Below are 14,644 nucleotides of genomic sequence, written 5' to 3' on the forward strand. Positions count from 1 at the left end.
CCAGGAGCTGACGATGTGCCGATGCATCGCTGGAGTAGTAACGAGAGCCAGGGCGTACTGTGGGTATTGTAATATGTGGTTTCTGGGAGGATGAGGATGGATCATGGTCATGGAGGGGGGCAGGCATTCAACGGCTTCTGTTCTATGGAGTTTGGGAACCCGCGGGCCCACGAGCGGGAAGGGTGACGGGGGTGTGTCCTGTAAAAGTACAATGTGCAAGTGCCTGGATATGGAAATCGGCAAGGTGTGTGTGGTGTAAGTTCCTCCTCTCAACAGAGTACACCACATAGTAGTGTAGTCCTCCGTGTGAGCGCGTGTCTGTCTCCCTCTTTCGTTATTTCGCCATTTCCCTTTCCCAAGGAACCCCGGCCGGGGGTTGCAGGTGCGGATACTGATGCAGATGCAGATGCTGAATGGAGACGCGGGAAAGGAGATGAACCACTCCAGCAAGGCCTGACTGACCCGACGAGGCGTGCAGGAATTATGGTATGAGATGCCCAGGTCCATCCAAGGCCGTCGAGGTCCTACGGATACTCAGGAGACACTCAGGGAGTCGCCAACTCTCCTGGCAGATTTGAATCGCAAGCACCACCCATGAAGTGATAAGTGCGGATAGGAGGAGAATGCAAAGGACAGAGAGAGGCATATGAGTCTAGGAGATGGCCCGGCCGTTTACGGACAGTTCAGGATAAGGCTCGGTGCGGAATGGATGGTAGTCAAGGTGCGTCGCCCGTGGTGGAGAATGACAGTGAGCCTGGTTTATTTCATTTACAACCAGCGCGTATCAGAAGAGATGACACATGGAGGGGGATGAGCACAGGGGGGTGCGCGTTGTTTGTGTCCAAGCCCAGCCCAGTCCAGTCCGCGGTCCCGACCCTCAGATCAAGTGGCGCGAGGGGGTGTCTGCACGCCCACGCCCACAGGGACTCCTCCCACTCCCAAGACCCCAGCAAGGGCCAAGGGGGTGGGGGTGGTGATGGGGTTATGAAGGGGGTGTAAACCCGGGAACTGTGGCGAAGGCGGCTAGTCAGCATTGGGCCAAGATGGGGAAATCCCACATTGGCGTAGAATCAGACTTCAAGATGAACGGACGGCAAAGGCGAACGAGGAATGAGGAATGAGGAACGAGGGATGTGGGATGTGGATGTGGGTGTGCTGTCTGTGGATGCTAGATGCCAGAGGGCCAGGATGCCGGATGATGGATGCTGCAGCAAAGACAGTTGGAAATCGGAAGTTGGGGGCGAGAAGTGATGTAAGGAATCTATCGATCCCTCTCCCAGGACCAGAAAAGGGTGCATGGTGGTTGGGCTTGGAGTCACCATTGTCGAGGATCCCGACGTCTTTGGGCCGGCTATTACCTATGCTCGGTCAATCTCGAGCTGTTTATTGTATCAGTACTTCCTGCGCCAGCATCGGCTTCGTGTTACTGTCAGCTACAAGTAGACGTTTCAACCCAATCATCACTACAGCTCTAGGGACTGTACCGTGACCCAACACCTACAGCTTGTGTATCCAAAGGAGAGAGGTAAAAAAAAAAAAGAAGAAAAAAAAAAAAGAAAAAGAGACGAACCGTAACCGCATACCTACAGTATCCGTACCAGGCTCTAATACGAGCTAAAGTGCAAGAGCGGGGGTTGGACTGCGGTATCGTCGAAGCGAGACGAGAACAGGAGAAGACCAGTATCCGGTGGCAAGGCGCAAGCCACCCTCACTGACAGGATACGCACGACACGCAAGACAATGCATGCGCAGCGCTGCGTATGGCTATCAAGGGGGGTTGACAAGCCGGCTCGAGTGAGCGTAGGGCAGAACGAGCCGGAACATGAGAACTTCGGACTTTGGCCTTGATATCGACGTCCATTTGCTGAGTGTTGACGCTGCCACCGCCGATGAGGCTGCTGCAGCTATTCCCTCTTCTGACTGCGCAAGATGTTTCTTGCTTGCATCGCACACAGTCATCTTTGTCCCCTGGTCCTTCGATAATTCTCCGCGCTCTCGTGCTTGGCATGCAGCTTTGTGACCTGATTATGTATAGAGACTCCGCCAGGAGCTGCCGTCGGTGGGTAAGCATTGTAGTTTCGCCTAGCTTCCCAAAGTGGGTAGGTGATTGAGGGGTGTCGTCGTTGGGAAATCGCGTACGCGTGCGAGTGCCGCCGTGCTCTCTTTGATTGCAGTTCAACTTCCGTAGCCAGCAGGGATAGCCTGGTACGCATCTTGGAGGCAGCAGACAAATGCAGAAGTGTGTGAGCAGAGTTCGACCAGAGGCGCAGGGTCGATCCTGATGATGAGTTGACGACACCATCACCTGTAAGGCGGAAGGAAAGAAAGAGGAGAAGCCGCAAAAGCGCGAGGGAGGTTGACAGAGAGAGACAACGAGGTCGATATCAGGAAACTCAGGGACAATACACGTTCCCAAAGCTTGATACGAACCGTTTTTGGCCTGGCCCGAACTCGAGGCTTCAGCTAGACTCTGCACATTGATTTCTCACTTTTGTATACTCAAGCTCGATATGTACACTAGCGAGATGGAACTGGGCGGGGTTATGGCCGCAGGTCAGCTGAGAAAGCGAGTTCGAGCGAGTTCACTCACAAAGCTATCAGTTCAGAGATACTGATTGGACGCTTTTGTTGCAGACGCGAATGGGACGCGATGCGGTCTCGTGCTGAAGCATGCGAGAACAAGGATACGTCTCCTGGCCGTGCTGATGTTTTGTCTAGCCCCCTCTTGTCTCGTCTGGTGATTTGCCGGTGCGTATTGGAACATGAAAGCCGCCTCGTGGAAGAACCATAATGCGTTTCGGAGATTCTCATGATATGTAGTATTTACCGGGCTTCTTTTGTCTTCACTTAGCAACGCTCACAGACCTCGTCTACTGGTTATTGGACTACATGGTAGGTAAGGTAGGTATTATTTGATTCCAAAAGCTCAGTCAAGCAGGGATACACGTACCTCGACTGCTGAAAGCAAGTTGAGTGATGGATGGGATGTCGAGCCCAAGAGTCAGGTCTTAAGTTCGGCGCGGAGCTCCTACTCCAACACTTGCCTTTCCGCGTCTGCCTCATGTAATCATCATCCTTGACCGTAGCAGCGAAGTTTCTGGCCCAAGAGAAACAACGAGGTATTGTTACTGTAGCCTTCAGTAAACAGACTCGAGCCCTGCAGCAGCACCAGCGCAGCAGGTTGAAGTGGGGTTGGCTGTCCGTGGTCCAAGGGGGATTCAAAAGAGACCAGCCACAGTTGATGGTTCAAGAGTCAGCGGAGAGCTGGAGAAGAGGGTGTGAAGGTGCCACAAGGGGTGTGTGTGGATTTCTCTGGTTTGACGAGGTATTAAAAAACGGGCTGTCGTTGCTGGTGTGAGAGGAGGCCACCGAGGGCGAGGCCAAGGAATGAAGAAGCTGGGAGTGGGTGTTCGTAGTTGGCAGAAAGAGAACGGGACAGGGTGCCTTAGACGCCTCAGTGAGGTACGTAATTGGTGAGGACGTACCGAGTTCTCAAGGGGTGGGCGGCGTGTGCGTCCGAAGGATTCTGGATGCTCGGGAGATACCTGGACACGTTACATCGGTACGTACCTACGGCTGTGCGCCATCTCTCCCCTAGCTTACCTTCTCTACCTTTGCCTTACCTTGCTGCGAAAGTTCACAGGCAAGTGCATTGGGATGAAACCGCGTAAACTGCCTTGTAGATTTTGGACTGAAGAGTAGTGCCCAAGTCAAGAAGATCTGTGTATTCAAGATACCTTAAGATGGGAAACAATCTCTGCTTTCTGTGTTGCTGCTCTTAGCTCAAGTATCTTGTAGATAATGATTATTGCTTTTGAAACAAGCATTGAGCCAGATGTTTGTCTGACGTTGACATTCAACCAACCTGTCAGCTGAACAGAAGACCAGGCATTCTGTACCGTAAGCTTATGAGATCATCATTGAGGTGAGCCAATGTCAATGTTTGTTGGCATTCGAGGGCACAGCAATGTCCGCGCATGGTAGATCATTTGGTTCGGCTAGCCGTGTGACAGACAATGGTAACGAGAGAGAGGGCGCGATCCGCCATAGAACTTCGGACACGAACTGGTGTAGAGATAGCGTCTTGCAGTCAAGCAAGCCATCTGGTGTTGTTGAGTCCTCTCAGCGAGGCAATCTGACGGTGCGGTCACTCCAGATTCCGACGGTGTGGCTGATGGCCGGGAATATAGTCAAGACAAAGGCGAGACCCAATGTAGAAATCGAGAAACTATATCTTTCAGTGGGCGCTTCCGTAGCGCCTCTTGCTCACGCGTTGCTCGAGAACCTATCGATATAGGTTGATTCGGAGAAGCAGGCTCTAACTCTGCGGCATAAGGTGTCAAGGAGAGATCCCAACCCCGAAAGATTCTCTCCGTCATTCATGGGATAGCTTGGTGGTGGCGGGAAGCCTGCCTGGCCCAACGGCGCCTGGGCTAGGCGGCCGCAGCTGTTTGATGCAAGTTCTTGTCTCGTCTGCCGCCCGCCGGCGCTCGTCTCACCCTCGGTAGTCTACGACAGGCAAGGAAGCGTCTCCTCCACCATCGCTGCGCAGCATTGCCTCGATTCAGCCAGGCGTGTCTTGCTACATGGCTCTGGAAGGCGGAACCGGGTGGTCAAGTCTCGTCTGCCATTGCATTGTCTACAACCAAAGGGGACAGAAGACGCATATGCGTACGGATAGTCGTTGCTAATTGGTTTTGACGCTGGTCCGGCTCCGACAGGGGCCTGGCTGGAAAGGGAATGGTGGTCGAATGCATCGAGAACCGAGAGGAGATTAAAAGCGTTCTGAGCGCGGTCCACAATGGCAACTGTGCACAGATGAATCCAAGGTTATCAACTTAAATTGCCCAACGGCCAACGCATCGTGATCGGGGAACGTCCGGCTAGGCAGCGAGATGATGGATTTCACGCCTGGTTGAAAATGTGCTGCGGTAAAGTCATGTTGAAGGCCGAGAAAGATCAATATCATAGTTTTCCCCGTCCTCAAAACCGTATCAGATGAGGAGGAATCTGAGGCAAGCTTAGCGTTGAGCAGCCATCCTTCTAGCCCTGCCGCTCAAGCGAGGGGAGCTCGACGGTTGGGCTATTCAGCATCGGTCTCGTAGAATCCTATCGCCGGTTTCAACGTGGAAGAAGAAGCAATGTGTTACCGAGAGTCGGGGTTGAAGGCATTGCAATTCGTTTTGATGCCCTTCCGCGGCTTATCAAGATGAGATGCACGATTCGACGTGGTCTCCGCAGTAGAAGGCAGATGTATCAACTATCAAGCTCACGAGCGAGCACTTGTCTCCGGAAACGACCTGTAGGCTTGAGCGATGTTATTTGTTTATCAAGAAACTCTTTGAAATGTTGTTGCTACCTGTCAGGCTGCCATCGTGTCAGTCGCAAGTGGATTTGTTGACTAGGATCGCCAAAGAGGTCACGCTGACGGGCCAATCCCGGATTCCAGGCTATTTGGGCATGCTGCTTCAACTCAACGCGCCGAGTTCAGACCTTAGAGGCGACAGAAATTTCAATCTTTTGATTGGATGCTTCTTCCAGCCAACAGCGGCGTAGTTGCCAGAATAGGATATGAACTCTCTTCTGGAGTACCTCGTTACGCAACATGGAGAAGGGCGGTGGCGGCCAAGTTTCGGAGCATTCGTACGTTTCGGAGCACGCGGTGCTCTGTGACTCTGTACGCCATGGCCGATGGTTAGTTGTACGGTACAGCTCGTTCGACTGTGGCTGGCTCCAATTGTCGTAAAAATAGCCTTTCATGTTGCACTGTGGATGAATGGCCGCATTTTCGCCATGAGCGTTACACCCTTTCTCTAGACTCGAGAGGGGGATCAGATACTGACTGATAAGTCACGATGTGCAGCGACTGAAAGCAGACAAGAAACATATCAAGAGTGTACTACGGATACTCTGTTGAACATCGGTAGAGTCGCCTTTCATTATGTGTTGACTTTTCATTCTGGTGGTGCTAATCCTTTCTGTGTTGGTGTATTGGGACTAGGGGACTGGGCTAGACCGGAATCTGGAATCCAGATTCTCGACTTTGGACCCAGCAAATCTCTTTGCACTTGCAAATGCGATGGCGCCCGGACGATCCCAGATCGCCTTTCATCGAATGTTGACCAATCAACAAGGGCGGCACTTTCCCCTCTGAGAAGTTTGTGACAGGAGCGGTTCCGTCCCTCGATTGGCTCTAGTCTCTTTTTGGATAGCAATGGAGACCAATCTGCATGACTGTGCAGTACGTATCCCCGCATGGGTGTGAAAACAGGGGAGGCATGCGTGGATGTATCCCGAGTGCCCGCTCCTTCTTCACAACCACGACGTTTCCTGGAAGCTATACCCCTGCTTACCCACCCAGTCGGAATGAGCTCCCAAGGAAAGACATTGGGTAACTAAGAAGGTGCGGAGCTAAAAGGCAGGTAAACCCTTGCCGTGACTGTTAATCTGAAACACGGTGACGAGGAAGCAGGGGCCATCCTTTTCATCCACGTTGACCATAACTGCCTGCCTGCACTTGCACTGCTGCAGTCGCCAATGACCATCTACCACCACTTGCTATGTACGGATACCTATTACCACCACCACAACGTAGGAGCGGGAAAAGGAAGGAGGATGCGCGAAAAGTTGGAGATGGAAACGAGAATAGAAATAAAGCTCGATTCTGTGAGTAAAGCAGTCACCGCAGTTATCAATTGCCGCTGATGGGAAGCAACTCCAATTTCCCGGAATGGCGCAAGCGTCCAAACTCGGCATGGGCACCACAGAATCGCTCAGCCCGTCGGCTGCAGTAACCTGCAACCCTTCCATTGCGCTTACTCGAACTTCTCTCTTTCAAATTACACCTATTCAGCCTCGCTACGACCCTCACCCGATCTCTTCCAGTTGTCCAAGCATCCTGCAAAGCATCTACCCACTACGAATCAAACCGCCATCTTTGTTCCCAGGGCCACTGTCTGTTACGGACGTACGCATCTCTTGATGCATGCTACTCAGACGAACACCGTTAACGCGCACAAACCATGTCCATTGCTGTAAATGGCCTCGGACGACCTTGCCTCGACGTGACGGACAAGTGCCACTGCCACCTTGTCATGGCCTACAGCCTACGAATACTTCTTCTTTCTATTGCCAGAGGCACAGGCCACAGACTGAAGCTCCTCAGGACGTGCATCACACGCTTCGGGCGACGCCACGCATTTCAACACTAATCATGCGGCTCTGGAGCACTTGACTACAACTTTGGGCTTGTGGCTCGATCCACCAGCTTGGCTCCAACTATCGCCAGCCTAGTTTCGCAGCATTTGCACTGAGGTGCTCTCTACGCCCGCAGCTACCTCAGACACCAGCACTCGGAGATCCATTCCGGTCACGACAAAGCCAATTCTTCGATGGTTCATCCGCAATACCGCCAAAAACGGCATCGTGGCTCCCCCAAGATGGTCTGTCAACCTTATCCGGAATTTGGGCGGTGGTCCTGCACTTCTGCTTCTTCCACGACGGAACACCGAAGCATGGCCGTTTGCCCCCTCTCATCCCCAAGGCCGGACAACGCCACGTCCCTGACCGTTCAATTCACCCGCCCGCTGCAGGAATCTCCAAATCACAATCTCCCCTAATGCCGGTCAGCCCTGGACCCGTCAGACCCCGCCAAGCCAGCGGTGGACACACCCACACATCGTCAGCCTTCCACTGTCCAATTTGGTGGCGGTTTCATCTCACCCATTCAAGATGTCGACAAGGGCGTTGGCACTCCGGGAGACTCTTCTCTTCAGCTGTGGAAGTTAAGTACTACGGAGTCTCAAGCACCCTGAGTATATACCATGGAGGACTCGTAGCCGAATCTATCGTGTTGTGCATCGACAGCCTGACATGACAGGCTCTCGAGAAGGCACGAAAGGACTCTAGATCCCTCCTTCCACCGAACCGAAGGAAGCGTTGGCCACCGCTATCCAAGAGGCTTGCTCAGCTACCACAACCCAGGAACCCAGTTGCAGACTGGCTGCAGTAACTTTAGATTCGCGGACTTCCGGAGAGAATTGCAGAGGAGATTGGGTGCCCGCTGCGGGAAGCGCATGTTCTGCTGTCAAACCAAGCGTCTCATTCGGCATGTGACGATTCGCAGCGCAGGAAAAACCCTCTGCATTCTGTGTTGATGCTCACGAACTACAGCGCATTCCTCAGCCGCAGCCGACGAACTGATTGGTTCTGTATAGCCGAAAGTACCATCCAGAAAGTTATGAGTGAGGACGGTCCAACATTGCTGGTCAGGTTCAGGACAGGGGGTTGATCCAGCAAAACTCTCGCCAGCAAAAACTGGCCTGACATAGGCTACGTATTTGCTAGCGATTGCAGCACCTCGAATTCGGTGTGATACTACCGGATAGACCTTTTCTATGAAGAATCAGCTCCAAGGATGGCCAGCTCAACACAGCTTATATTAAGCTAGCTCGGCACACTTAGTAGAGAAGGCGCGATCGTCAAAGCTGGTCCAGACAAGTGTGGCAAGCATGTGCTTTGCATGCGTTCCGCGGCGCATCATGCTCGTGCTTCTGCTACGCTGATCCTCCACGAAGCTTGCCCTAAAGATCTGCGTGGGAGAGGGGTAAGGGGCCGGGTTATCGGCGGAATGCGATCGATGGGCTAGGGAGGACGAGACGAGGACGGATAACGAACATCACCCAGCCCCACGAGCAACACTACGACACTGACACCCACACCGTCCGAGTCTCGACTCGACACAGGAGTGGCATCGCTACGCGCCAAAGTCCCGCTCCTTCGGCTCATTGGAGCTTGCGTAACTGTCCTACATGCCTAAAAAGATCTGTCGACCGAGCTGATCTGCGATGAGGCCGCATGAAGATCCTTGGCCAACGTAATTAGCGAAGTGGAAGAGTACCCTCAACCAAGCTTTAACTCCGGAAATGCGGCTTTTTCAGCGCAGTCTGGACACGAGCAAAGAAGACACATTTGTGATCATTACACGAAGTCTTGCTCTATTTTTCTCATTAGAAGACTCTGTATGTCGACGGTCAACGAAAACACCGTTCTCTTCCCGACCCTCGCGAGCCTCGAGCCTCTTGTTCCGCGGGCTTCGCGCCAAAGTCGATCCTTGAATTAGAGACTGGGTTGAATTATGCAGTCATCTAACTAACAGCTCTACCGCTACGAGCGGCGCGGTACTAGCCTCTCTGTCCTGTAACGTACTCGTGCTAAAACCGTGGTTTAGCAAGCACGTTTGCCCGCCACAGGGCGCATCAGCAGATTAGTTGGGAAGCGTGCGTGGTTGACAGATGTCGACCCAAGCCGACAACGCCATGTGGCGCTAATTCAGTGATTTCTGAGACAATATCGTCTTCTTCTTTCGAATTAATAAGACGGCCTAGGTGCCTGGCAGGCGACTGCATGCAAAGTTATTACAGGCTGCCATTGCTGTGTGAACACAAGCTTCAGTTGCGAATGCCGTTGTCTCGAAGGGCTCTGGCCACCTGTTCCCGAGTCGGCGCTAGCTCATGGGGAATTCTGGGTCATCTGGGTACTAGAATTATCTCTTCGTCATCTCCTGCGAGAGGAACCATGGCGAACCTGCTCGTGGACTACAGAGAGATTGGAGGGCAAAGCGTCGCCAGGTCTTCCCTTCCGATTCCCCTTCCGTTCTCCAGAACGCCAATGTGGACGGGGACAAGGATCCTCTCAGCCGGCTCTCTGCCACTCTGGCGATTGGATCGAAGTTTCGATGATAGTTGCTAGGGAGGTGAAGCTCGACTGATTGCGGCATTGGGCTCACTAGCTTTTGTCACAAGTTTATTAGGTGGGGAAAGTCAATCCGCCTGGCCTCCCATCCAACCCATCTCATGCGTCTCGTCTCATCTCTCTCTTTCTCTCTCTCTCTGTGCTTGAGTCGAGGATGATGCTAGAAAAGGGCCCATGACGCTCTGGCCGATTTGGGACCATGCCCTCTCGAATATCCCTACCGTTCCATTTTGAGACGACTGGACAGTCACTGGAAGTATCAAGCCGCCGTCCGAAATGCTTTTCGACGGTGCTTACAAGGCTTGCGTCGAAGATAAATGAGGGTAGTGAGGGATACCACCCTGCCACGCCTCGGATCCTCGGAAAAGGAGATTGTCCCGCACGTCATGGTAATTCCCTGTTCCCACCGTCTCTTTCCAGGCGTGCCAAGGGAACTGGGCCAGCGTCCATAGACAGGTCCAGGCCGGACTTGACAGAGCTCGCCTAAACGTACTCCGTACAGAGTACGGATACAATAACCTCATCCTGTCGTGAAGTGGGGGATGCACAAGCAAGGAGAGGATATGCAAGTGTTCCTAGCAGATGCGGGCTGGACGGCAAGATGGTGGCATCTAATTTGCAAGGCGCAACACCTTGTTTCCCTCTCTTTTAGGCCTCGTAGGTTTCATCTCATCTACAACGGAGAACTCAGCACACATTGGCCGATCATGCGAGGGCGATTGCAAAAAGCATCTCAGCGCTCGCTTGTCAGATTAGGCCAAGATTCTAATTGAGTCTAGAGTTCACAGCACGTCATTCACACGAGTCTATCCCGTTGTACAATACCTATGAAGTATTCGTAGACATCCCTAGGGCAGCGTGCAAGGAGGGCGGCCTTTGTGAGGAGTTTGAAATGGACCAGACAAAAGTCCAGGGCATCAGCGCCCTACCGAGACAACGGCAGGGCTAGTCAATGCCACTTGGCCATGCGGACGTTCCCCGGCGAGACGAGGCCTTTCGTCCTTTCCAGCTAGCGTCCCGATATGGAAATGATCTTTGAGGGGTTGCTTCTCAAAAGCTCACTGTGGCCAAACCCGTTTTTCAACGTGCCAACCCCCATAGTCTAAGAACCCCCCAAATCCACGGATACTACATCCGGCGAGTCACTGCGGGAAATAACGACTGGCCAACCGCCAACTGGCCAAGGAACCGGGACTGGCACCGAGTTGCCATAGGCATGGGGTGCCCCTAATCCCGCAATGCGTTTTCTCGCCATGTTCTTGGATGGTCGAATCCCTACCCTTGCCCACTGTTGTACCTGAGAGGATGAGGCTTGAGGCTTGACTCCTTGAGTGAAGCCCATCCGCATCGGAGGTTTAACCCCCAAAGGCGAAACAATGTTTGCCTCCCGTCTCACCGGCTCGCGTCTGCCGTGCACGCCGTGTCCGCCGGAGACGTTCTTTACCATCCCCACCTTTGAAGAGAAAAACAGACGATGATGTTACGCGGATGAAGGGTTGGGGGCGGCAGGCACCAAGACGGAGTCAGCAGGACGCATCGCGGAAGAGGGGAAGGGTGAACGGCGACGTGAGGACTGGACGGGCGGAGAATGGCGAGGCAGACACCAGTTCTGCTTCTGCCATTAGCCCCCCACAGCCGAGGGAGATTGAAACCGCGCTGGGCAAGCGGAGAGGCGGAAATCATCACAATTACAGTGAGCAAAGAAGACCCAGGCAGGGTGCGGTCACCGGTGCCCTTGACTCTTGAGTCTGGAAACGAATCGGTACGAAACGGTAATCAGGCGTGTCTCTCTCCAGAAGCCCTTCCCGCCCTTTCGCCCTGCCTTTTCCCTTTCCCCACCATCAGGATCAGGGAGATGAGAAATAAAGCGATGGACCGCGGGGCGACTTGGTAAGAAACAGAAGGAAAGGTAGCAGGCCAGAAGAAGCTCTAGAAGGAAAAGCAAAGCCTTGTCCCTCAAAGGGGTTCCTAGGATCCGCCTCTTCGCCATGGCTATTTTCTCCATCCAGGCTTTCCTCCCTTCATGAGTGGATCCTCGTCATATTTTCGGTATTTCCTTCAACTCGGCGTGGGCATCCACATGGAGGCAGAACTCATGGTCTCGGATGCTGGGAGCAAGGTGTCAAGACAAGTTGAAGCGTCGTGTTCCCAACTTCCGACGACTTGACATGAGTTGTCTCGAGTTTTTCGGCGTGGCAGGCTGATGTTCTGCCCACTTACTCCATAGCTCATCTGTTTGTAATCCATTTCCCCCTCCTCCTCACTGTCGTTACCCCCCGTGCCCCCCTTCTTTCGATTTCAACCTTGACATGGAAAGTCAGAGTTTGAACTCTGAAGATGAGATGAAATTGATGATTATCACGAAAGCATCATTGAGGAGTGATCATGCCTGTTGGCTATCGACCAAGTATAGATGATGACAAGTCGGCGGGAACAAGAAGAGCATAATAAGCTCGCACAGACGTGAGGGGGTGTGAACTCTGTTGGTCCAAACATGGGATGATCCTGTGATCTGAGCTGCTGCATTAATAACGTGGAGTATCAGAGGAACCTTTTATTATTGCCTTTTGGTTTCTTGCGTCCATCTTTGGGTGTAAGGGCATTGCTTGATCCGGACCAAAAGGTTTCTGACAAACATGGGACGGAAACCATGTACCGAATTTGTTTCCCATTCCGTTCGCATTTCCTGGTCGATGCGAGAACTAGTGCCAGTTTGGACTATGTGCCTTATTTGACTGCCCAGTGTCTAAATTGAATGGATCCCCTCTCACTTTGTCCCTTTGTGGGATGATGCATCTGCCTGGAATGGGCGTTTTATGGGATTTGTATTTGCTTCTGGAACTTGGGAACTAAGGCATGCGGAACGGGCGAGCGTGACGAATCAGGCAAGAGGCAAAGCAAGAGCAAGAGAAATTGAAATGAGGAAAAGAGAGAAAAAAACAAGTTGTGCCAAAAGTTTCGTCGAATCTCCAGCCCAGCCACACAACGGCGAGGCAGATTTTCTCCCTTGGTTCTTGCAGAAAACAAGTTGTCCAAATCCATTTCGAGAGGATCGTTCAAAGGGCAGGCAGACTCCAGAGGCAGAAGGGGAGATAGGGAATAGAAAGAAGGAAGAGAAAACGAAGCTCCACTCTGAACATCTCCTTCTCTTACATTGCGGCGGCTCCGTTGCCGCAATCCGGTTTACGAGTAAGTTTTTGGCCCAAGTTGGTCAGCATTGATTTCCGCCGTAATCTCTTTTCTCTCTTTTACTCTCTCGATTCGTATCTGTTCCCATTCCCTCTTTGCGTTGCTTGGAAACAATTAACCCCAGTAGACGTTCTCTTTCTTCCATCCTCTTCTCTCAAGCTCTCTCAGTGAGATTTTGATAGTGTGTGATGTGAAACCGCGGGGGGCTAGCCCCTCCGATGAAAATGAGGCCATTTTGTGAGTCGTTCTTGTTAAAGCTGATGACGATGGACATTCTTCTTCATCTATGATAAACCCTCTTTATTTCTTTCCCATTTCCTTACTCCGTATTGTGGCCCCCATTCTATCTAATTGACCTCGAGACCCACGCCCACCCACACACACGCCCCTCGTCCCCCATCACTCCCTCGTCATCCACACCCATACATACGCACACGCACACACAAGGCTAATCTGGAGTTCCGAGGGACCGATTACACCCTGGCGATTCAATTTAGATATCCTTGTCAAGCTGGTAAGAAATCAAAATGTAGTCATCTGGAAAGTCACGAGTGGCAGTCACACTGATGCCTGTTTCAGGGCACTTCTGTGGTTCTTTGGTGACTGCAAGTTCGGATCGGGCGAGAGATGGGATATTAGATCAACCAAAAAATCCTCACGAGATCTCCAAATGTGGACTTACCAGGCATCCCAGAACAAAGAAGACGAAGAGAATAATCTAGCGGGGCGGTTCCACCTCTTCCTTCGTGTTTCTCCCATGTTAGAGCTTCCAAAACGGCCCCCAAAGAGCGCACCCTCCCCCCGGCCTTCCCGGCAGAGGTGACGAGCATGAATGAGATGAACTATATCGCACTCTCACCGCCAGCCGCTAGGTCGGCCGGCAGGTTCCCCCCCCCCCCCAGATTTGGTTGTCCAATTTTGAAGCAATGTGGCCGTGTAAGTAAGATGAGAGGTCCCGGCGTTGAACGGCGGTGGGAGTTGTGGGCTGAGAGAGAGAGAGAGGCGCGTGAACGCGTAGACCCTGTTCTCTTCGTGTTATTCATCTGCGACAGAGCACTGCCACGGACAGAGACTGGGGAGAGGGATCGAAGTCGTCAGAACCCGTGAAAGGGAGGCATCCGGAGAGACTGTCATGGCAACGGCGGGGCAGGATGATGCCGTATCCGGCTTCTCACCTCGCCTCAAGTTGTCCTACTCTCTCTATGTCTCTATCTCTCTCCTCGATCAAGTATATTCGAAAAGGGGAATCTAGAAATGCTTTTGACTCAACGACCGCGCGATATCCGTTCGGCAGTCGGATAGCGAGCGGGCGAGGCTCTATGCCTAGCTTACCCGCCTCTCTCTCAAGACTCCCCTTGTCTTCGATGTCCAAGTGGAAAAAACTCAGTGTGACCGTGTAGCTGTGTCCCTCTATCTCCGATGCCCAGACGCGCGATGGAGGAGCCCGAAACCTCACAGCCACGTATAACTCCATCTCAAAACTTCCCATTAGAAAGGTAAGTAAAATACCCTTGGGGGCCGAAAGAGGAAAGGAGCTCGCAGATGGAAAAGAGAAAGGAGCTCTGCGAGTCCTACCCAACAAGTGAGGAGTACCTCGGCAACTACCTAGGTAATAGAGAGAGAAGAAAAAGAAATAATGAGCAAAGAGACAGAAAGAGACGGTTCACAATGTCTTAGACGCTTAAATGCAAATCACTAGAAA

The 14,644-nt window shown here is 52.5% G+C and overlaps 1 protein-coding gene across 1 annotated transcript; it reads right to left on the reverse strand.

Moving 5' to 3' along the window:
* Positions 1-953: 953 nt before the first annotated feature.
* BDZ83DRAFT_623375 (uncharacterized protein) lies at positions 954-1,466 on the reverse strand. Its single transcript, XM_060508379.1, has one exon. The coding sequence runs from the start codon at positions 1,320-1,322 to the stop codon at positions 1,071-1,073; it is 252 nt and encodes an 83-aa protein (XP_060364402.1). The 5' UTR covers positions 1,323-1,466; the 3' UTR covers positions 954-1,070.
* Between the last annotated feature and the right edge of the window lie 13,178 nt (positions 1,467-14,644).

The sequence above is a fragment of the Colletotrichum acutatum genome (genome assembly GCF_030867785.1).
Source record: "Colletotrichum acutatum strain CBS 112980 chromosome Unknown BDZ83scaffold_53, whole genome shotgun sequence".
NCBI classification, from domain to species: domain Eukaryota; kingdom Fungi; phylum Ascomycota; class Sordariomycetes; order Glomerellales; family Glomerellaceae; genus Colletotrichum; species Colletotrichum acutatum.

Bases quoted from the DNA above. Each gene is read 5' to 3' on its own strand.
- BDZ83DRAFT_623375 (XM_060508379.1), bottom strand. From the start codon at position 1,322: ATGGTGACTCCAAGCCCAACCACCATGCACCCTTTTCTGGTCCTGGGA.